The following is a 23,679-nucleotide window of genomic DNA, read 5'->3' as shown; positions in this document are numbered from 1 at the left end:
CCTCCCGTCTGAGCACATAAAACATGGCTGAAGCATGGTCCAGTCCAGCCTTACTGCAGTGATCAGGCAAGAAATGTAAAACCCAGTGCTTGAAACCAGGCAGGTGCAGTCCAGACTCGCCCTAACTTCCCTACTGCCACCCTTAAAATCTTCTAGCCCTGACTTGTTGCGTTCTGTCATGTGGATTGGGTGTTTGTGTGGGTTTTATGAAGGTGATATTTTTAGATGAGAAAAACGAAAAGGTTATAGTAGCACACTTAACCACACAAACACAAAACGTCTACAACAAATGCTATTTTATCTTCACAGGAGAATCATGTATCACCTTGGGGAGGGGATGGGGCTTATCCTCATTTTTCCAGTTTCTCCTCCTCTTCTCCCTTTTTTGCATCTGATAATTGCTTAGAATAAAGGTATGGAAAGTAGATCCCAATTTCAGCCCCCCTTCACACGCTGTGCAAACGTGGACAACCTCTGAGCCTGTCACCTCTCAGTGGAAAAAGAGGTGATAACGTCCCCTTCAGAATTATCATGCTCAAAGTGAAGCAATCTTTGTGAAAGGAAAATACACATCCTCGTGGTCCGCCAGATTGGTGTTTACGTCCTCGTCAGTGAACAAGCCGATGTTTAATAAGAAGCACAGCCACTCAACACTTTTCTTGTATTTTTCTTGTCTGTCTTCCTCCAAGGACTGTAAGGGTCCCAAGCTGTCGTCTGCAACCTAGTCCTGCTACGTCGTGGGGACTGAGCAAACTGACTCCTCCTCCGTCGCACGTCCAAGATAAACAGCGCAGTTTAGGTTTGAAACCTGCAGACTCAGTCCCAACCGAACTCGGTAGACACCAGACTGACCAGCGCAAATGCAACCCAGGCTCCGCCCCTCTACGCCCATTGGCTCATTCAATTCACGCAGGAACCAATTGGCCAAGGCGGCGGCGGCGGCGGCGGCAGCGGCGGGGTCTGAGGGCTTTTCCCCGGCTGGCGTTTGCGGTGTGCGGCGGCGTTGGCTTGAGAAAGTTCCATATATAGGCGCTAAAGCGGAGACGCAGCCCCCGACCCGAGGCTACAATGAGTACTCCGGCCGTGCCCCGAGACCTGCAGCTGCCCCCGAGTCAGAGGGCCCAGTCTGCATTCAAAGGTGAGAGCCGCGGTGTCGGGCGCGGGCTGGGCGGTCGGGGCTAGGGGCTGCGCTAGCGCGCCCCACTCCTTCCCGGCTCTGTGAGAGCCCTGAACGCGGCCTCGGCCTAGCCCCGCCGCATTCTTGGCCTTGTGGAACGGGTCATAAAAGCAGGACCCGCTGCGTGGTGTTAGTGTGCGGTCGCTGCTGGCTGGGTTGGGCCCTCCTGTGAGGGAATCCGTTAGGCTAGGGGAAACATGCGGCGCTCAGGCTGGGATCAGTATTAGGAGCCCGTGGTCTGCGGGGGGCGGAGGGCGGGGCTGCACGGGCGCCCGGACCGACTGCGCCTGCGCGGGGCTCTCCGCCTTCTGGGTCCGTAGCGACTTTTTGCTGGGCTGGGGTCGCATCCTGTGTTTTTTCTAATTTCACAGCTTCTCCTTAGACTTTTTGGAAACCGAGCGTTGGCTGGGTCGTCAAAAGTTATTTCTTTTTTCTACAGACGGGAAAGCAGAAGGAAGGAATTCTCATCTAACCTGGTTCTGGTAAATTAGAAATTTGGACGCCTCACTTCTAATATTAAGTTTCTTAAAGCTTCGGTTTTGAGAGCTGTATGTTGAAAACGATATTCTCCAGATTTTTCATAAGCAGTAGAGAATGTGATTCTTATGCAGAGGGGCTTTGGGGACCTGTTACGGTAACAGTCGCTTATTAGATGATTTCTCAAAGGCAATACTGAATTGAGGAATTTTCCGTTACAGAGATGTGACCTCAAGTGGAACCAGCGTTGGAAGTAAACTCTTTATTTAGTCAAAAAAATTTATTTGATGTTATAACTAATATTGACTTGTAGCTCTTACCTTTTGTTACCTAGAGCAAAGAAAACAAAAACTCCAGGAACATCTGTTGAGAAGAAAAACACTTTTTGCATACAAGCAGGAAAATGAGATGTTATCCAGGTGAGGTCAAGTTTATTTCTTTTCACTTCTGTAAAATTATATCAGATCTGTCCAATAAAAATGTAAAGTAAGCCACATCTAATTTTAAATTTTCTAGTAGCCACATTTAGAAAGATTTTTTTTTTTTTACAGTCCTTAGATATTATTTTACATCTTTTTTTGGTACAACATCTTCAAAATCTGGTGTCTGTTTTACACTTACAGCATATTTCAGTTTGGACAATCCACATTTCAAGCACTCAATAGCCACATTTGGCTAGTGGCTACTTTACTGGATGGTACAACATTAGATCCTTGTTTTCTGCATAAATTAATTCACAATCTAAGCAAAACACAGTTATAAAGCAAAATATGTGCATAGACTAGATTATCAAGTTATGGTTTACACCACACAAAGGTCAGTCTTTCTATTATTTAGCAAAGCTTTTACTCAGTGTATGGGGGAGTTCTTCAAGGAAGGGTTGGGTGGCCCTCCCAATGCTTACAGATTATTTATTGTAGTCTCGACCTTCTGTACAAATATTTTTATTATTTTGCTAAAATATTTTAGATAGTACATAGTTATAGCAAAAACAAAAACCCATGAAAGTAGATAAAGCAGAAAGGCAAAAGGTCCCCTTACTCCCTAGAGATAACCACTAATTACATCCTCACAGGCTCTTTGCGTCTAAAAGTGATAAGGGCCTGGGTTACAGTCCTTAAGTCTGCTACTACAGCTGTGCAACCTCAGGAAAGATACTTGACCTCTTTGAGTCTGTTTACATATATTAAAATGGGATAGTAATAATTGTTTCTTGAGGATTAAATTAGATAGTGAATACATCATGTTATGCCTGTTATACAGTGAGAACCCAGCAAGTGGTAATATTTTTTAAAGCTCTCTCTGTGGCATTACATTCCATGAACTGGTTTTTGGAATACTTTATTCTCCTGGTTTCATTAATTTTCTTCCAACATCATTGCCATCCTCATGGGTCAAAAAGAGTCTCACTTTTGGCCAGGCGCGGTTGCTCACGCCTATAATACCAGCATTTTGGTAGGCTGAGGCGGGCAGATCACAAGGTCAGGAGATCGAGACCATCCTGGCTAACGTGGTGAAACCCCGTCTCTACTAAAAATACAAAAAATTAGCCAGGTGTGGTGGCACACACCTATAGTCTCAGCTACTTGAGAGGCTGAGGCAGGAGAATCGCTTGAACCCAGGAGGCAGAGGTTGCAGTGGGCCAAGATTGCGCCACTGCACTGTAGCCTGGGCAACAAGAGCAAGACTCTATCTCAAAAAAAAAAAAAAAGCATCATTGTCATCTGCGCTTTTTTATATTAGGTAATTTATTGATATATTCTGCCCTAAAACAGGCTTGATACCCTTTCTTATGGAAGAGAGTGGTCAGACTTTGCCAATTTTTAGAAGATAGAACTGACTAGACCTGGTGATGGTTAGATATGGGATATAAAAGAAAGAATGGAGTTAAAAGTCCTGAATATTCCGGAGTAAGAGAGGCTAAAGAGACATTACAACTAAATGCAACGCCTGACCTTATACTATATCCTATACTGGAAGGAAGAAACAACATAAAAGACATTATTTGGTCAGTTGACAACTAAAGTGTGAACAGTAGGTTAAAGTAGTTGATCAAGGTAAATGTAGGTTAAAGTAGTGTATCAAGGTAAATATATTTGATTACTGTGGTTATGTAAGAGAATATTCCTCTTTTAAGGAAATATTTAAGAATAAAGGCCATGGTATATACAATTTGTCTTCAAATGTCTCAGGTAAAAAATTATGTATACTGGCCGGGTGCAGTGGCTCACGCCTATAATCCTAGCACTTTGGGAGGCCGAGGTGGGTGGATCACCTGAGGTCAGGAGTTCAAGACCAGCCTGGCCATCATGGTGAAACCTCATCTTTAAAAAAAAAAAAAAAAAAAAAAATTATGTATACCACCCACACACATGATTGGAAATGATAACGCAAATAGGATAAAAATTTTAACAGTAGGTGGATCATGAATGAGTAAGGAGTGTATAGATATTCTTTGACCTGTTTATATTTTTGTAATTTTGTTTAAGTTTAGGTATTCCAAAATTTAAAAATAATTTCTAACTTTACGTTAATAAGTTGCTTTAGTTTGGAATAAACGTTTTATCATTCAGCAATCTTTTATTTCTTTAAGACAAAAAGGTGATCCTAGGTTTTTGGTTTGGATAAGTAAATGGGTGATTATAACCATATACCGAAATAGGAAGACTGAAGGAGGAGCTGGGGAATTAGGAGTTCTGTTTTGACTATGTTTGAGGTACCAACCAGACATCCAAGCAGATATGCCAAATAGTTGTGTGTCTGAAGTTCAGGGGAGGGGTTGGGACTGGAAACATACACTCGGGAATTAGTCAGTATACAGATATTTATTTTAAAACCTTAGGATGGAATGAAATTACTAGGGAATAAGTAGAGATAATATGGATTCAGACAGTGACTCTCTACTGCTTATTTAAATAAGGAACCCAACAGGGTCAGGGGTTTATAATACTCTTCAACATAATAGGAAGACAAGAAAATTCTAAAACACTTCTTGTGGCATAAGTACATTTATTCCTTTTGGAAAACAGATGTCAATTTAAATGTGTTATTATCTCAGCAGTGAATTATTAAATAAGACAATCCATCTGTGCTGCAGCTTTTCAGAATTAATTATATTTTATAATCTAAAGTGTAGGTATCCTAAGACTCATTTCAGATAACCTTTCTTAGGGCAGTTTCATGATAATAAGACAGAATAGGATTAAGTCTTCACATTGGACAGGTGAGTAAGATGGGTTCTTCTTGTCATCCTAGGTTTTGTTTTTTTAGCTAGCAGTTAACTACTAAGAAACCCTGTTAAGTGGCACATTTTGATCTCCCTTCCCCATTGTTCAAAATGCATAGTACAGGCTGTGTCAAAGTTCTATTCCCTTCTCCAAGCTGACAGAGCAAATAGATATGAAAGGCAATGTAACCAAAATTATTAACTACCAAATTATGTCAAATGTAAAATATACATTTATTTTATTTTTGAGATGGAGTCTGGCTCTGTTGCCTAGGCTGGAGAGCAGTGGCACAATCTCAGCTTACTGCAACCTCTGCCTCCTGGGTTCAAGCAATTCTCCTTCCTCAGCCTTCAGGGTAGCTGGGATTATAAGCATGTGCCACCATGCCTGGCTTATTTTTTTATTTTTAGTAGAGACGGGATTTTGCCATGTTGGCCAGGCTGGTCTCAAACTCCTGACCTCAGGTAATCTACCCGCCTTGGCCACCCAAAGTACTAGGATTACACACATGACCAACTGCACCCGGCCTCATTTTTTTTCACATTTTAACGTGATCTCTGAACTTAGGATCTGTCTTAAAATCAATGGCATGTCTAATTGACAGTATTTTTTCCTGTCTTTATTGTATGCAGAATTGTTACAGTCACCTGCTAAGAGTTGCTCACAGTCTGCCTTAGCCAGTTTACAACTATAAAAATAAGTTTAGGTCACTTTCTTGAGGAAGGATTTGCTTTGCAATACCACCTAGAAACTAAGGTTCTTTTTTTTGAGACACAGTCTCAGTCCATCACCCAGCCTTGAGTGCAGCGACGGGATCTTGGCTCACTGCCTCAACTCTCAGGTTCAAGCAATCCTCCCACCTCAGCCTCCCAGGTAGCTGGAACTACAAGCACCCTCCACAACACCCAACTAATTTTTTATTTTTTGTAGAGACGGGGTTTCACCATGTTGCCCAGGCTGCTCTGGAACTCCTGAACTCAAGTAATACCCCTGCCTCAGCCTCCCAAAGTGCTGCTATTACAGGCATGAGCCACTGCACCCATCAGTCCATATTCTTAATGTATCCTAATATAAATTAAGCTGTGCATGCCATATGGTAAATTTTGGATTACTTTTGGGTGGACTCTTACGTAAAAGTTTTTTCAGGGTAGTACATCTGTTACTAAGTACTTAAAAGTAAACCAAGAAGGTATTGCTTACTCAAGGTTTTTTGAAGACTTGTTTGAATAACTTGAGGATGATTTGAAATAAGAATATTAAGTATTTACAAATTCTATGGGCAGAGAGTGTTAAGACTTTTAGAAAATATCTTTAAATTCCTCAGCCATTTGTTTACACTATTAAAAATTATTGAAAGTTTTGCTTAGGGCTGGGTGTGATGGCTCACACCTGTAATCAGTACTTTGGGAGGCCAAGGTGGGCAGATCACCTCAGGTCAGGAGTTCAAGAGAGCCTAGCCAACATGGTGAAACCCCGTCTCTATTAAAAATACAAAAATGAAGCTGGGTAAGGTGGTGTGCACCTGTAATCCCAGCTACACAGGAGACTGAGGCAGGAGAATCGCTTGAAACCTGGGAGGCAGAGATTTCAGTGAGCTGAGATCATGCCATTGCACTCCAGCCTGGGTTACAGAGCAAGACTCCATCTCAAAAAAAAAAAAAAAAAAAAGTTTTGCGTAGGAAAAATGTCACGGGTCTTTCTTAAATTTAGAATTAATAAGTCAGTTAATTGTTAACATTGCCCTCTTCTCACTTCCCAAAAGGAAGCCTCCTTGGTACAGGATTGATTGATTAATCCTTTTGTTTGTTTGTTTTTAAGTAGTAGAGGTCAGAGAGCTGTGACATCTGAGGACCAAGTTCAAGAAGGGACTAAAGTGCTGAAACTTAAAACAAAAATGGTAAGATGTGGACATAGCCTACTTTAAACTGTCCCTTTTCCGCTTTGCCTTTTGTAAACACTTTTCTTAAATAATTCTTTTAGGCTGATAAAGAAAATGTGAAGAGACCTGCTGGGAGCAAAAATAGTGCAATAGTGGGGAGAAATTGTATTCCTTTAAAACCTTCAAATGAACTAACCAATTCAACTGTAGTAATTGACACACATAAACCTAAGGATAGTAATCAAACTCTGCAGTTGTTACTAACTGAAGATGATCCCCAAAGTCAACATATGACATTAAGCCAGGCATTTCATCTTAAAAACAATAGTAAAAAGAAGCAGATAACTGCAGAAAAACCAAAGCAAGACGCTAACATGCCCAAGAAACCTGTACTTGGATCTTATCGTGGCCAGATTGTTCAGTCTAAGGTTAATTCATTTAGAAAACCTCTACAAGTCAAAGATGAGAGTTCTGCAGCAACAAAGAAACTTTCAACCACTGTCCCTAAAGCCACAAAGCCTCAGCCTATAAACACCAGCAGTGTAACAGTGAAAAGTAATAGATCCTCAAGTATGACTGCCACCACGAAATCTGTAAGCACTACATCTCGGAACACACAACTTGTGCGACCTCCAATTAGAAGTCATCACAGTAATACCCAGGACACTGTGAAACAAGGCATCAGTAGAACCTCTGCCCATGTTACAATCCGGAAAGTGCCTCGTGAAAAAGAACTGTTAGAATCAAAAACCACTTTACCTAGTGTCAAGACCAGTTCTTGTCAAGATATAATAAGAAGTAAGACACTGTCAAGAAGCATAGCATCTGAAGTTGTGGCCAGGCCTGCTTCATTGTCTAATGACAAACTGATGGAAAAGTCGAAGCCCATTGACCAGCGAAGACATACTATAGGAAAAACAACTGTTGATAGATCAGCTCATCCCAAAGAAACCGCAGAAGAGAGAAAGTAAGTAGATGTAATTTTCTTTATTGTATTACCTTAGTTTGCAATAAAATGCTGTTTGTAGATTTGGCTTATAATTTCCTTGACTGCATCAGAATTTTCTGTTTTTTTTTTTTTTGTTTTTTTTTTTTTGCTCTGTTGCCCAGGATAGAGTGCAGTAGCACAATCTTGGCTCACTGCAGCCTCCACTTTCCAGGTTCAAGTGATTCTCCTGTCTCAGCTTCCCCCGTGTAGCTGGGACCACAGGTGCGTACCACCACGCCCAGCTAATTTTTGTATTTTTAGTAGAGATGGGGTTTCACCATATTGGCCAGGCTGGTCTTGAACTCCTGACCTCGTGATCTGCCCTCCTCAGCCTCCCAAAGTACTGGGATTACAGGCATGAGCCACCATGCCTGGCCTAGAATTTTCTTTCATGGTTTCTCTTCTGTCATATGCAGGCACATTTATGTTGTGGAACAATATGACCTATAAGTTTTTGTGTTTGAATATGTTTTATTAGATTGCTTTTTTAAAATCTAAGGTAAATGCTTAATAATTGGGAAATACTTTATAATCTCTCAAAAAAATGCATTCATGGAGTCTTTGAGCATACTTGACCTTGATATGTTTACTATTTCTTCAAGCTTGTGAACTATGTACATGCTGCTAGAGTAAGATTACTTTAAAATAATGAGTTTTTTTATTTTTTAACTTTTCCTCTATTTAACAGAGTTCTCTCAGCGATTTCAAAGTAATGTTTATATCTGCTTCTAACTATAGAGCTCGTCTGAGTGAGTGGAAAGCTGGCAAAGGAAGAGTGCTAAAAAGGCCTCCGAACTCAGTAGTTATTCAGCATGAGCCTGAAGGACAAAAAGAAAAACCAGTTGGATCTTTTTGGACTACCATGGCAGAAGAAGATGAACAAAGATTATTTACTGAAAAAGTAAACAACACATTTTCTGAATGCCTGAACTTGATTAATGAGGTAGAGTCTTTATATTTGCTTAGCATTTTATAGTTTGCAAATTACCTTCATAAACATTATTTTATTAAATTATATCATCAGTCTTTTTGACTAGGTGATGTTGGTGATACAATGTTGCCTTGACATGAACTGTGAAATTATTTTAACAGTTATTTAATTGTGAGATATACTGCTTAATTCATTAATTGTGAGATTATTAGCCTTTAATTGACTGTATTTTTGCACTGAGTTCATATAAATATACAGGTTGAATATCTCTTACCCAAAATGCTTGGGACCAGAAGTAATTGAAAATTTTTTTGTTGGATTTCGGAATATTTGTGTATATGTAATGAGATATCTTGGGGATGGAACCCAAGTCTAAACACGAAATTCATTTATGTTTTGTTTGTGTATTTGTTTGCTTTTGAGACAGTCTTACTCTGTCACCCAAGCTGGAGTGCAGGGGGCTATCTCAGCTCACTGTAACCTCCACCTCCCGGGTTGAAGCCATTCTCCTGCCTCACCCTCCCAAGAAGCTGGGATTATAGGCATGTGCTACAAGCCTGGCAAATTTGTATTTTTAGTAGAGACCGGGTTTCACCATGTTGGCTAGGCTGATCTCAAACTCCTGGCCTCATATGATCCACCCACCTCAGCCTCCCAAAGTGCTGGGATTAGACGCGTGAGCCACTGTGCTCAGCCTCATTTATGCTTTATATACAGCTTATACATGCAGCCTAAAGATACAATATTTTTTATAATTTTGTACATGAAGCAACATATGTGTACATTGAACCATCAGAAAGCAAAGGTGTCACTGTGTCAGCCACCCATGGAACAGTCTGGTTGTTTGGCATCACCATCATTCCTTACTCTGAATTTCTATGCTACTAATAAGCAATTATTTTCTTACACTTATTCGCACATAAGTATTTAACAATTTATAAAAAACCACAACATTAATACAGTGAAAAATATGTTCAGAGTAACTGAGTAGCACAGGAGAATAACAATACCTGTATCAGCTGTTAGACAACAGCAACAACAAACAGCAGCACGTTATCAATCTCCATCTATGATGCTGTGTTTAAGAGGTAGTTTACACTGTGTTTTATTTTTCTAGGTGAGAAGAAACATCAGAAGCAATTGAGGGAACAGGCAGTAGGTCCTCTAGGGATAAGGAGGCATTCTGCTGGATGGTTTTTTAAGATGTTTCTTCAAGTCATCTGCCTCATTAGCAGTGGTTTTTGTCTTAGAAATTTCTCCTTGATTTTATAAAGGGACATGATTTCTTGTTCTGTTCTGAATAAATGCTGCTCTAGTCCTTTAATAAGCCTATCACATATTTTCACCTATAGGTACGTTTTCTGCAGTGTTAATGATGGTCATCTTCATTATGCTGTTGATACCAAAGTTTTGGATTTTAGGTTTTGGATTTTTAGATTCGGGATACTTAACCTGTATCAAAGGGATAATTAGGTTTTTTTAACTGAATTACAAATATTTGAGTCCCCTGAGATAATTATATAATATACTGAGGTGATATTTACTTATTGCTTCTAATATTTTGTTTCTTACATCTATTCGTTATATTTACACATTGTTTTTTACTTTCATTACACATTTTACCAAAGACTAGCAACACAAATATTGTGTGAGTCATCATCACAGATTAAATTCAAGTTACCTAAAATACTCTCAAACAAAATCCCATTCATCTGGCCAGGTGCGGTGGCTCAAGCCTGTAATCCCAGCACTCTGGGAGGCTGAGGTGGGCAATCACCCAAGGTCAGGAGTTTGAGACCAGCCTGGCCAACATGGTGAAATTCTGTCTCTAGTAAAAATACAAATATTAGCCAGGTGTGGTGGCGGGTGCCTGTAATCTCAGCTACTTGGGAGGCTGAGGCAGGAGAATTGCTTGAACCTGAGAGGTGGAGGTTGCAGTGAACCGAGATCGTGCCATTGTACTCTAGCCTGGGCAACAAGAGCAAAGCTCTGTCTCAAAAAAAAAAAAAGAAAAAGGAAATTCCATTCATCTAAGGCAACATCATCATGGTTTTGAATTTATTGCAGAATTTTGCTATTTGGATCAAAATCTTGTGGAGTATAATAATCAACTCCAGAATATTGTCTTTGTTTCTTGACTGCTCTTTAATCTTGCTTTGGTCACCTACTAGTGTGTAAGGTCCATACCAAAACTGAATTCAAGGTATGATTTCAAACCTGAACCTGACTCTACTCTTCATGAGCCTCTTTTAACTTTTTATGGTTCTGAGCACCAGTGAAAGTTATGATCAGGAAAACTCTGATTCTCTAATAGGAAAGAATCAGAGTTTATTTCTGCTCAGTTGAAGTTTTTTCTTTTGATAATATAAACTTTTTCTGCCCCACTATTAAACTATATGTAACTGACATAAACCATTGCGGATTCATTTTAATCTTAAAACGCAGCAAAGACAATTAAGAGAAAAAAATTCCACAGGGCTATTCTCACTCATAAGCATTTGGTTGAAGGTATTAACAACAAATGGAATCCCACAATATAAGGATAAAATCAACACCAACTAAGTTCATTTTTTACTAATAAATTTATGTCTCAACTAATATTTCATTTTTTGCTTTACACTTATGGCTATCTTTATCATTGATCTTGACTATAGTAGGTTCAATTATTGTTCATAGTTTGTAGGCTAAAAAATATCACACACATTATTTCTTGCTCTTTTAGGGATGTCCAAAAGAAGATATACTGGTCACACTTAATGACCTGATTAAAAATATTCCAGATGCCAACAAGCTTGTTAAGTATTGGATATGTCTTGTACGTATGGAACCAATCACAAGTCCTGTTGAAAATATTATTGCAATCTATGAGAAAGCCATTCTGGCAGGGGCTCAGGTAAGATAAAAATTTGTTGATCTTTACTATTACAGTGTAGTAGACAGATCAGAATTAATGTGAAACACATCACAACATAACTTGAGAAAATTCTGGGCATATATGTAGTATTAATAAATGTTTAAAGGCCACAAGGATTGCATTATAAAAGCTTTTATGGCCTTCTGAGTCTTTCATTCTTGTACTAGGAATAATCTGACTTTAGAAAATGGATGTAAACTGAAATGTACATTTAATGAAACTTTCTGCATGAAATATTTTAGCATATTATTGTATGCATTTCCTGGTTGGAAATTTACTGGGAGACTGAATCTAATATTAAAATTTCTTTATTGAATATAAAGCAAAAGAAATTAAATTAGCCTTTTAAATGTTATCAAGCTCTCATGTTTTTCTGAGAGAACTCTTTCACTTAAAGAGTAAACCTGACTATATATTTATAGTCAGGTTTAAAATATATAGATATATATAGAGAGAGAGTCAGGTTTACTGTTATAGTGTATAATATTAGTGTATAATATATACACTATATATATTGGTCCTGTCGGCATATAGAAAATGGCAATAAACCAGTTTCTTTAACATTACCTCTGTAGTGGCTTGATACCATACTCCTATCTCCTCTAGCCTATTGATACACAAAGCTTTGGGTATACAATAAATCATTTCTCGAGCTTTTTGTTTGGTTGGGGTTTTTTGTTTTTATGGATAAATGTTCCTAAAATATATTTCCTTTTGACCAGGTTTCTCAGAAACACATTCTTGGAGATTGTTTATATAGATAATTTTTTTAAACTCCTTTTTAAGAAAGGTCTGTTCACTTTAGTCTCAACAAAATCAACAAATGCTATTTGACTTTTCACTTAAGTGAAAATCAGATATGCAGCAGATAGTCTCTCAGTGGCTATCATGTGTGAAACACTTTCCAGAAGGGTAATTGTATTTGACAGAATGCTACCTGGTAGGGAGCGTTAGGCCCCTACTATGTTGCATCAGAAGGGACATTACTTAAGGCAACTTAGGACATTGTAGCAAGGATGCAAAACTGGAACCAAGGCCCACATAGAAAGTATAACGTAAACAGAAAGATGTAACATCAGAGGAGAAGCTGTTGGAAAACAAGAATCAAAATTAGCCAAGATGGCTGGGCACAGTAGTGCATGCCTATAGTCCCAACTACTTGGGAGGCCAAGGTGGAAGGATTTCCTAAGCCCAGGAATTTCTGAGTCCAGCCTGGGCAACATAGACTCCATCTCTTAAAATAAAATTAGTGGCCAGGCATGATGGTTCATGCCCGTAATCCCAGCACATTGGGTGGGAGGCCAAGGCAGGGGTCCAAGAGTTCGAGACCAGCCTGGGCAAGATGGTGAGACTTCATCTCTGCAAAAAAAAGTTTTAAGTTAGCCAGGCATGGTGGTAGATAACCTGTGGTCACAGCTATACTGGAAGCTAAGGTGGGAGAATTGCTTGAGCTCTGGTGTTCAAGACTAGTGAGCCATGATCATGCCACTGCACTCCATCCTGGGTTAGCTGAGCAACACCCTGTCTCAAAAAATAAAAATAAGCCAAAAAATGAAAGCAGGATAGCTGAGTAATTCAGGACTAACTTCTGGAACTGAGGCTGTGAACCTTTTCTAATAACCTTTTCTAATCTTGAATGTGTTGGATGGAACATAGTAAATGCTTATAATACCTGGTAAATAATGGGCACTTAGTAAGTTTTTGAATGAATGAAATATGTTGAGGTAATCAACCTTAAGCTGTTCAGACATACATTTCATAGCATATGAAATAAAAGTATAACCATAGACTTAAATGTAAGAGAAAAGGAGCAAGGTTTAATTAAATAAAATTATGGGGAAATTTTCAAACATGAAATTCTATCTTTCAAGTTCATTTTTAGTCTATACATTGGAAAAAGCCATTTTTCAGTCTTAATTAGTGGTCTGAGAAGCATGGTTTAAGAGCTACTGCTTTACTTTAAAATACAGTATGAAATTTTAATCACTGACTTTTAATATTTTCAACTTGGATACCTAGTTCATGTCAGAGAAAATAAAACTTACATGGGTCTGCTTTCTTCATTAAAAAAAATTTAAGCCTATTGAAGAGATGCGACACACAATTGTAGATATTCTAACAATGAAGAGTCAAGAAAAAGTTAATTTGGGTAAGTTTTAGTTCTTTTATTTCCTTCAAGTGAATTGTAGGGTTTTTTTTTTTTTAACTTTTAAGATCAGGAGTACATGTATAGGATGTGGAGGTTTGTTACATAGGTAAAAGTGTCATGGGGGTTTGTGTACAGATTATTTCATTGCCCAGGTATTAAGCCTAGTATCCATTAGTTATTTTTTCTGATTCTCTCCCTCCTCCCACCCGCCACCCTCCCTTGGGCCCCAGTGTGCGTTGTTCTCTAGGTGTCCATGTGTTCTTATCACTTAACTCTCACATGCAGTATTTAGTTTTCTGTTCCTCTTTTAGTTTGCTAAGGATAATGGGCCTCCAGCTATGTCCCTGCAAAGGACATGATCTCATTCCTTTTTATGGCACATAGTATTTCATGGTGTATATGTACCATATTTTTTTATCCAGTCTATCACTGATGGGCATTTGGATTAATTCTACGTCTTTGCTATTGTGAATAGTGCTGCAATAAACATATATGTGCATGTGTCTTCATAATAGAATGATTTATATTGCTTTCGGTATATACCTAGTAATGGGATTGCTGGGTTGAAGATTTTTCTGTCTCTAGGTCTTTGAGGAATCACCACACTGTCTTCCACAATGGTTGAATTAATTTCCCGCCAACAGTGTAAAACGCATTCCGCATTCTTTTTTTTCCACAACCCTGCAAGCATCTGTTTTTTTTCCTGTTTTCTTTTCTTTTTTTGGGGGGAAGGGGACAGAGTCTCGCTCTGTAGCCCAGGCTGGAGTGCAGTGGTGCGATTTCAGCTCACTGTAACCTCTGCCTCCCGGTCCCGGTTCAAACAATTCTCCTGGCTCAGCCTCCTGAGTAGTTGGGATTACAGGAACGTGCCACTATACCCAGCTAATTTTTTAATTTTTAGTAGAGATGGGGTTTCACCATGTTGGCCAGGCTGGTTTTGAACTCCTGACCTCATGTTCCGCCCGCCTCAACCTCCCAAAGTGCTGGGATTACAGGCGTGAGCCACCATGCCCAGCCATTTTTTGACTTTTTAAGGATAGCCATTCTGACTGGTGTGAAATGGTATCTCATTGTAGGTTTACTATTTCTTTGCTAAATTAGTTTTTCTTTTATCTTTTTTAACTTTTAAAACATGTAGGTTGTTTCTTTCCTCATACTTGTGTTGACCTACCTCTAAGATAAAATGGCTTTATGTAGTATACAGAATTTTTAATTAGGAGATCTGGCTCAATATTTAGATTTGTAACTGAATGTCTATAAAAGTTGCGTTGTCTCTAGGCTTTAATTTTCTGCCTTAAAAATGAGGTAGTTTGACTAGATCTCTAGACTTTTCACTTGTTAAATTCTGTGATCTGTTGTGTTGTCTAGAAAAGCTCCTTCAAGAGTTCTCTTTGTTGGGGATAGTAGGTGGAGATAGGAGATTCATTAGTTCTCAGTCATAAAATGTGTAAACATTTTTAGATTTAGAGAAAGTTTATGCCAGTTGATATGACTTTAGGCCAAAAATTAATACCCTTTCATCTGTAAAATAGGGATTTTTGGGGACCATTGAATGAAATAATGTTTATAAAGTATCATAGTATATGACACATGGTAAATTTATTAAACTGTAGCCATTAATGTTAATTAACTTTAGAAAAACGGTTTCCAACTGGTTGAAGTGGCTCACACCTGTAATCCCAGCACTTTGGGAGGCAGAGGTGAGTGGATCACAAGGTCAGGAGATCAAAACCATCCTGGCCAACATGGTGAAACCTCATCTGTACTGAAAATACACACACATACACACACAAATTAGCTGGGCATGGTGGCACACAACTGCAGTTGCAGCTACTCCGGAGGCTGAGGTAGAATTGCTTGGACCTAAGAGGCAGAGGCTGCAGTGAGCCGAGATCGCACCACTGCACTCCAGCCTGGGCGACAGGGTGAGACTTCGTCTCAAAAAAAAAGAAAAAAAATGGTTTCCAATTATTTATTATACCTGCGTATTACATAGCAAATATTTGAATGCATATTGTATGCCATTGCCTATATATCTAGTTATTTTCTTTTGATTAATTTTAACAAGAGTCAAACAGTTTGAGGGGTTTTTTTTGTTGTTGTTGTTTGTTTTTTTTTTGAGACGGAGTCTTCCTATGTCACCCAGGCTGGAGTGCAATGGTGTGATCTCGGCTCACTGCAGCCTCCGCCTCCCAGGTTCAAGCCTCAGCCTACAGGCATGTGCCACCACGCCCAGCTAATTTTGTATTTTTAGTAGAGATGGGGTTTCACCATGTTGGTCAGGCTGGTCTTGAACTCCTGACCTTAGGTGATTTGCCCACCTTGGCCTCCCAAAATGCAGGGATAACAGGCATGAGCCACCGTGCCAACAGTTTAAACTTTTAAAGTCTTCTGATACATGCTGCCAGATTGCTTTCCAGAACAGTATTAGTACCCCCACTTGTAGTATGCAAAATGAATTTAAGATGTAGAGATCTAGGTTGAAGGGCTAAACCTTAAAAAAAAGAGCATACTCAAATTCTAAATTAAGTATGTTATATATAAGTTTTTAATTACATGTATTAGCCAAAAAAAAAAAAAAACCTGTTCATTGGGGTTAATATGCTAATGGCTGTGCTAATTACTATGCTAATGGCTATGTTGGAGGTCATGCTTCTGTTGGTAGCATGCTTAGTTATCAGGATTTATTTCAATTTATGGTGACTGTTAATATGCACCAGGGAAACCTATGAAAGATCTATATGATCTGATCTTACTAATAGTATTTAATGAAGGAGCTTGAGAAGCAGGGAGAGAAGGGGACACCCAGGAAAGACTAGTATACCATTAAAAAAAAAGGAGGAGAAAAGTTTAAGAATAATCTAGTTCTGTCTCTTATTCACAAACACAGTGTGTGGAAATTCAAATTTCATAAAAAGAGCTTCTCTCATAATTCTGTCTATCTCTGGAGATGTGTGGAAAGATAAAAGCAGTATTTAATCTGATTAAATTACTGTTCCTATCTTACTGAATAATACTAATTGGTGTTTTCTAGCAGGTATAATATTTTATTCTTTAGATGGGGGAAGGAGCTATCCATAAACTCTTGGCTTTCTGAAATGTATAATTGTAAGTTCTGGATATAAAACCAATTTCACAAGTCAGTTATTTGTAAACAGCAAAAGAACATAAGTGGTCGAAGTAGTTCAGGAGAGGGTTTAAAAAAAAAAAAAAAAAGCTGGTCACTGTGGCTCACGCCTGTAATCTCAGTACTTTGGGAGGCCGAGGCAGGTGGGTCATCTGAGGTTAGGAATTCAAACCAGGCTGATCAACATGAGGAAACCCCATCTCTACTAAAAATACAAAAAAATTAGCTGGGTGTAGTGGCGCATGCCTGTAATCTCAGCTACTCAGGAGGCTGAAGCAGGAGAATCGCTTGAACCCAGGAGGCGGAGATTGCAGTGAACTGAGATCGCGCCATTGCACTTCAGCCTGGGCAACAAGATCGAGACTCTGTCTCAAAAGAAAGACAAATAATAAGAGACAAGCACCACTTGGATATCTCACAGCTACCTCAAACACAAATAGCCAAACTTGAATACATAATTTCCCCCAAACCTGATTCTTCTTTTAGTTCTCTGTCTTAATGAATGAATTAAGTCTTAATGAATGGATTTAGTTCTCTGTCTTAATGAATGAATGAATTCTCTGTCTTAATGAATTCCAAGTCAGAATCTTGGTGTGATTGTTTACTCCCTTTGTTTTCCAGTTCCCATCTCTTTTTCCCCAGCTAATCAAATTCAGTTTAACTTCCTGTCTCTTAAGATCCATCCACATCATTCCATCCTTACTCTCCTTCCTATCTATATTCAAGATGACCTACACTTTTACCTGCCTCTCTGCTCTTGCCTCATTCCAATCCATTCTCAACACTGGAACCAAAATGCTCTGTCATGTATCTGCATAAATTCCTGAGTCTAGTCTCTTTTCTTTCCCTCCCCTACATCCTTGAATTTCTTTTTTTTTTTCCATTTCCTGAAAGGGGTTATACTCTCTTTCCCTCCTCTTTGCTCTTGCCTCATTCCAATCCATTCTCAGCACCGCAACCAAAATACTCTGTCATGCATCTGCATAAATTTCTGAGTCTAGCCTCTTCTGTTTCCCTCTCCCCTACGTTCCTGAATTTATTTTTTTTTCCATTTCCTGAAAGAGCTTATACTCTCTTTTCCCTCCATGTCTCTTCAAGACAATCTTCTGCTTTTTCTTAAGTTCTACTTATCCTTTAGATGTCAGTTCAAATGTCACTTCCTTGGAGTAGCCTTCCCTGATGATTTCCCTGATGTTCCATTCCCTCTCCTCTCAACCTAGGTTTAGTGCACCTGTTTTGTGCTCCCTGTTTTTTTCCCTATGCAATATTTGATTGCTTACTATTTAGTTGTTTGTCCTGTCTTTTGCATTATGTAAACTCAATATACAAGGACAGTGTATAATGTTTCTGACCACTGAGTCTCCTGTGCTAATGGAATGTCTGGCATGTATTTGGCACTTAAATATTTGTTGAATTAATCTATATTCTTTTCTTTCTTTTTCAGCTTCCTTACTAAAAACTCGGTCACTATCATGCAACTAAAATTTCTCTTAGTAAAAATTTTTAATAATTTTCCTCATAATTAAATCTGGAGGTTTTTTTCAGCTCAATGAATTTATCAGGATGTCTCACAAGTATTTCTAGCCTAACATGTTTTATTTTTAAATCTTTGACTGCCCTCACTGCTTTCCCATACCGATCCCATTGTCCCAAAAAAGGAAAAGAAAAAAATCTTCCTTTGGCATTTACAACTCTTAAGAAATTTTAGACAAGATGCTCCTAATATATATGCACACTCATTCCCAAACAGTCATGCCTTCATTTGTTAATAAGTTCTGACTTGGGTGGATATGGTGGCTCATGCCCATAATCCCAATACCAGAAGGCCAAGATGGAAGAATCGCTTGAGGTCAAGAATTCGAGATCAGCCTTGGCAACATAGTGAGACCCTATCTCTACAAAAAATTTAAATATTAGCTGGGCATGGTGGCGCACACCTAATTTTCAGCTACTTCGGAGGCTTTGGCAGGAGGATCACTTGAACCTGGGAAGTTGAAGTCTGCAGTGAGCTATGATTGTGCCACTGTTCTCCATCCTGGATGACAACAGAGTGACAGACACCCTGTCTCTTAAAAAAAAGTCTTTACTCAGAAATATTTCTCAAATTGGACCTTCCTTCCTATCCGACCTCTTACTAACTTACTTAGCCTGTTACAGCAACTTTGTCTTCTTGCCCTCCCAGGTTGTTACTTTTCATTCTCTGTCATTCTAGACAATCCTTTACATTGTCCAAATTTAATTGTATCTGTCTCTCTGGTCAATTTTTTTTCCCCAAACTTCTTTCATATAAAGCTCATTACAATCCAGCTCTTGCTTACCTATCAGCTCAATACCGCCCGCTCCCACTCCTCCCTTGCTTCTTACCCTATATTCTAAACACACTGGCTCTTTAATGTTATTTTAATAGATCATTTTCTTTTATGTGCCATAGGAAGGTTGTCTTCTTTGGTCTTGGTCAGTTACTCATTTTTCAAGACCTAGTCTAAATGTCACTTGTGAAGCATTCCCTAACCATCTCCCTGTACCACAAGCAAAGTTAGTTGTTCCTTTTTGTGAGTTTTAATAATCCTTTGTTCTTACTACATATATAGCATTTATCTCATTTTATAATAGTAAATGTTTGTTACATAGTTGGCAATGGTTTGTTATATAGTTGGCTGAGGAAAAGGAATGGTTCGGTGATGGCAGTTGTGTTCTTTTATTTTGAAAATTTGGCCAACTAGGAATAACTTTAATGTCTTCTGATTTTGTTCTTAAAATTCAGCCAAAAGCTTAATCTAATAAATATATTTTCTATAGAAGAAAATACGGAGAAGGCTTGTGCAACCAAGGAATTAGTCACAGAAGTCAGTATTGAAGATACAGTTGTTGATGTAGATCCAGAAAAACTGGAAATGGAGAGTAAACATCATAGAAATGTGCTATTCCAAGACTGTGAAAAAGAGCAAGACAGCAAACCAAAAGATCCAACCCATGATATTAAAACCCCCAATACAGAAATGAGGACAAGTTGCTTAATTAAATATAATGTGTCTACTACACCATACTTGCAAAGGTAAACATTTAAAATGTAATGTACTGTGGTTTTTTTTTGATGCTTGGGGAAAATAAATAGGGCATTTAAAAATCTTTGATTCTCAGTCTTTGAGATAGCTTCAGATTACAGCTACCATTTGTTAACATAGAAAAGTTTTCAGGCGGGGCATGGTGTCTCATGCCTATAATTTCAGCACTTTGGGAGGCCGAGGCAGGCAGATCACTTGAGCCCAGGAGTTCACGACTATCCTGGGCAACATGGCAAAACCCTGTCTTTACAAAAAAATTGGCTGGGCTAGGTGGTGTGCGCCTGTAGTCCCTGCTACCTGGGAGGCTGAGGTGGGAGGATCACTTGAGCCTGGGAGGCAGAGGTGGCAGTGAGCCAAGATCATGCCACTGTACTCCAGTCTGGATGACAGAGCGAGACCCTGTCTCAAAACAAAAAAAAGTTTTCAAACAAATAGAATGTCGTTGGAACATTTCACCTTTTAAGTACTATGTTTACTTTCCCTCAATATTGCCATTTTGAAAAAGAAAACTTTTATATGATTTTACTTTAATCTATGGTTATTAATAACATTAGGTTTTGGCATTCAGGAGTTAGCCAGTTCTAGATACTCAGGTATCTACTGTGTACAAGCTGTAACGACAAATTGAGAAAAGGTTAAGTTTCTCACTTCAGTGAGCTTATAGTACCTCTCTAAAAGACATGCTTATAACATACAAGCTATATAGTATGGTACCTATGAAAGTACAGATTAAAAACATTAACATATTTTTGAACTCTGAGAATATTGTTTTAATTTTCAGTATGAAAAAGAAGGTGCAGTTTGATGAAACAAATTCTGCATTTAAGGAGCTGAAGTTTTTAACACCAGTGAGACGTTCTCAACGTCTTCAAGAGAAAACTTCGAAATTGCCAGATATGTTAAAAGATCATTATCCTTGTGTGTCTTCATTAGAACAGCTAACGGAGTTGGGAAGACAAACTGAAGCTTTTGTATGCCGCCCTAATGCAGCATTGTGCCGGATGTACTCTGAGGATTAAACGACAGAAGAGAACTAAAGCTCTGATAGGGAATTGGGTTTTTATGATTTCTGGGGTGTTTTGTTTGGAGTAGCTTTATATTGCCCTTAGGTCTGGAGTTGGCCAAGTACCTATGTATCCTAAGTATTCATGGCAGTGAGCTTCTTTACGAACATTCATGTTATGGCAAGAGTTGGCCTCTGCATTAGAAAGCTAATGTTTGAATCTCAACTGAGTTTTTTCTTTTAAGATAGGTAAATTTTGTCAGCTAGTTTACTATGTTCCTTGAATATAAATAGGTTATAATACTAGGCTGTTCACTTTATTAACTATAAGTACAGTAATGATGCATCATTAGAAAATGAGTTATTCTAGTTAAAATGTGTATGTTTGCATTGACATGTTTTTAAAAGTTATGATACACCTCCCTGCCTTTAAACAGAATAATTTTTGGGGGGGCTTTCTTGGATTAGTATGAAAGTTAAAAATTGTATAGAATGACTTACTTTGAATATTAAGACAGAGGAGGTTTAGCTTGCTTTCTCACCAAATTCATGTCACCCAGACTTGTGTTCTGTTGTCCCTTGGACTGCCTATTGATTGATGAAAGTGTCTGCACTCTTTTTGTCAGTAGTAGTCTGTGGTCTCATGGCCTCTTTTGATTATAACTGGGGTCACCAAGAAGGATGCTGAATTAAATAACCCCATTTGTAAGAGAAGATACTTTGTGTAAGAAAGAAAACATGCCAGATTTATTGGTTTAACTTCTGTAACTTCACTTGGTAGTTTTTAAACAATTAGAATGGAGTAGGGAAAGAATATATACTGAATAAATGTCATTCTAGTTAGAAAGCATTTCTAAAATACTTGATAGTTACACATTTTTCTCTTCACACAAAAATACCACCACTAAAATTGTTTTGTAAGTTTCTAAACTAATACATTGCACACATCATCTGTCAATTCTACGGTTTCAAATAAGTGACTTTTTAATTGTAAAAGATTAGTTTAAAAATATATGAATGTGGTTGAAGATCACATGCTTAGTCATTTTTATGTTCATTCCATTTATGTATCTTTTTTTCTATTGACTTCTCATGTTCTCGAGAGTAAGGTTTTTATTCTGTGTACCTGGTATGTATACAATAAAAATAACTGTATAATGATTTCATGAAGTTTATTTCAACAAATAACTTGATGAAATGCAGTTTAACTACAGTGAATGAATTTTAGCTTTGCTTTTGAAATACATTGTAAGATTTGACTTGAGGTTTTTGACACAAATATATGCTTAATGGTATATTTTCAGAAATCAGTCTACTTATATAAACTTTACCTAATTTTTTTCACTTTAACACAAACAATAACTATGCTCTTCGGTATTTTTCATACTTTGAATGAAGTCAAGCTTTGATACACTCTCAGCTTTTTAATATCCATACCATATAATTCATTTGTCTGTGTAGCATAGCTTGAAATATCTCTCTGAAAGAGAACTCAAGATAGAAACTTTATGTTTGGACAAGTTTTTAGTTTTAGTTTTAGTTTTTGTTTTTTTTTCTCCTTTAACTGAGGGAAAATCTGTCTCTAAATGATCGTAGTTCTAACATTCAACCAGAGGTCTAACTCCTTTTCTGATGCTTAAGGACAGCTATTACATCTCTCCCCTAGGTTTGTTCCAAGCTAAATATGTCCAAGGATGTGATAACTGTGCATAAGCATCCAATAGAAATGTAGCAGGGACCCCTCTCACAGGCCTGCTTGGATCTTCCCATGCATACTAATAAAAAATCTTGAGTCTCTTCAAGGGAAATTCCAGGTACCTTAGCTAGCCTCAAAAAAGTAAATGAGCAGCCTGGAATAAGGACACAATGTTTAGTTCCCTATAAAAATGAAAGATTACATGTTGAGTTTTTTAGAAACCCAGATTGATACCAGATGAAAAATGCCACCCACTGTCATGTGGACCTAAGATAAGGGGAAACAGGACTGAACCCTAACCACCATTCTTTGTTCTAGATTTCTACTTAAGGGGCCTAGAGAGAATCATGCCCACAAGCAAAACCTTAACATTCCTTTCTGCTGACCCTAAGTTTTTAGACAAAGCCCTACTTTAACCATTGCAAAGCTCTGAATCTACCTATAACCTGTAAGCCCCTGCTTCCAGATACTTTTTTTGGCTCAAACCAATTATAACCTCCATGTATTGATTTATGATTTTACCTGTAACTTCCACTTTCCTAAAGTGTACCCCTGCCATTAAAAACCCTTGCTTGTAAGCCATCAGGAAGCTTGGGTCCTTTTTTTTCCTTTTAGACAGAGCCTTGCTTTTGTCACCCAGGCCGGAGTGCAGTGGTACGATCACGGCTCACTGCAACCTCTGCCACTTGTGTTCAAGCAATTTTCCTGCCTCAGCCTCCTGAGCAACTGCATTACAGGTGTCTGCCACCATGCCCAGCTAATTTTTGCACTTTTAGTAGAGATGGGGTTTCACCATATTGGCCAGACTGGTCTCAAACTCCTAACCTCAGGTAATCGGCCTGCTAAAGTGCTGGGATTACAGGCGTGAGCCACCAAGCCTGGTCTAGGAAGCTTGGGTCTTAAGCTGCCCAGTTCTTGTTGCACACCCCATAATACCTCAATTTCTCTCACTACAAATCCTGGCGATAGTGTCTGGCTTTTGCTGCATGTTGGATGAATGGATCCAAGTTTGATTTGGTGATGACCTACATTCTAAAATCTCAAGC

At 38.5% G+C, this 23,679-nt stretch overlaps 1 protein-coding gene across 4 annotated transcripts; it reads left to right on the top strand.

Annotated features, from left to right (window-relative positions):
• The first annotated feature begins 968 nt into the window (after positions 1–968).
• CKAP2 (cytoskeleton associated protein 2) lies at positions 969–22,098 on the top strand. Of its 4 annotated transcripts, none has more exons than XM_064373611.1 (9): positions 969–1,138; positions 1,989–2,073; positions 6,703–6,778; positions 6,862–7,727; positions 8,487–8,691; positions 11,402–11,572; positions 13,673–13,742; positions 19,669–19,924; positions 20,716–22,098. In XM_064373611.1, the coding sequence occupies exons 1-9, from the start codon at positions 1,069–1,071 to the stop codon at positions 20,951–20,953; spliced, it is 2,037 nt and encodes a 678-aa protein (XP_064229681.1). In that variant the 5' UTR covers positions 969–1,068; the 3' UTR covers positions 20,954–22,098. The 4 variants fall into 4 exon arrangements, with proteins under 4 accessions (XP_064229681.1, XP_064229680.1, XP_064229683.1 ...); XM_064373610.1 differs by having other exon boundaries at positions 6,700–6,778; XM_064373612.1 differs by lacking the exon at positions 969–1,138 and adding an exon at positions 1,552–1,659 and having other exon boundaries at positions 6,700–6,778.
• The last annotated feature ends 1,581 nt before the right edge of the window (positions 22,099–23,679 follow it).

This window comes from Aotus nancymaae, unplaced genomic scaffold, assembly GCF_030222135.1.
Source record: "Aotus nancymaae isolate 86718 unplaced genomic scaffold, 86718_ANA_hifiasm-v0.15.2.pri h1tg000009l, whole genome shotgun sequence".
Classification (NCBI taxonomy): domain Eukaryota; kingdom Metazoa; phylum Chordata; class Mammalia; order Primates; family Aotidae; genus Aotus; species Aotus nancymaae.
This window is presented reverse-complemented; position numbering and strand designations above follow the sequence as displayed.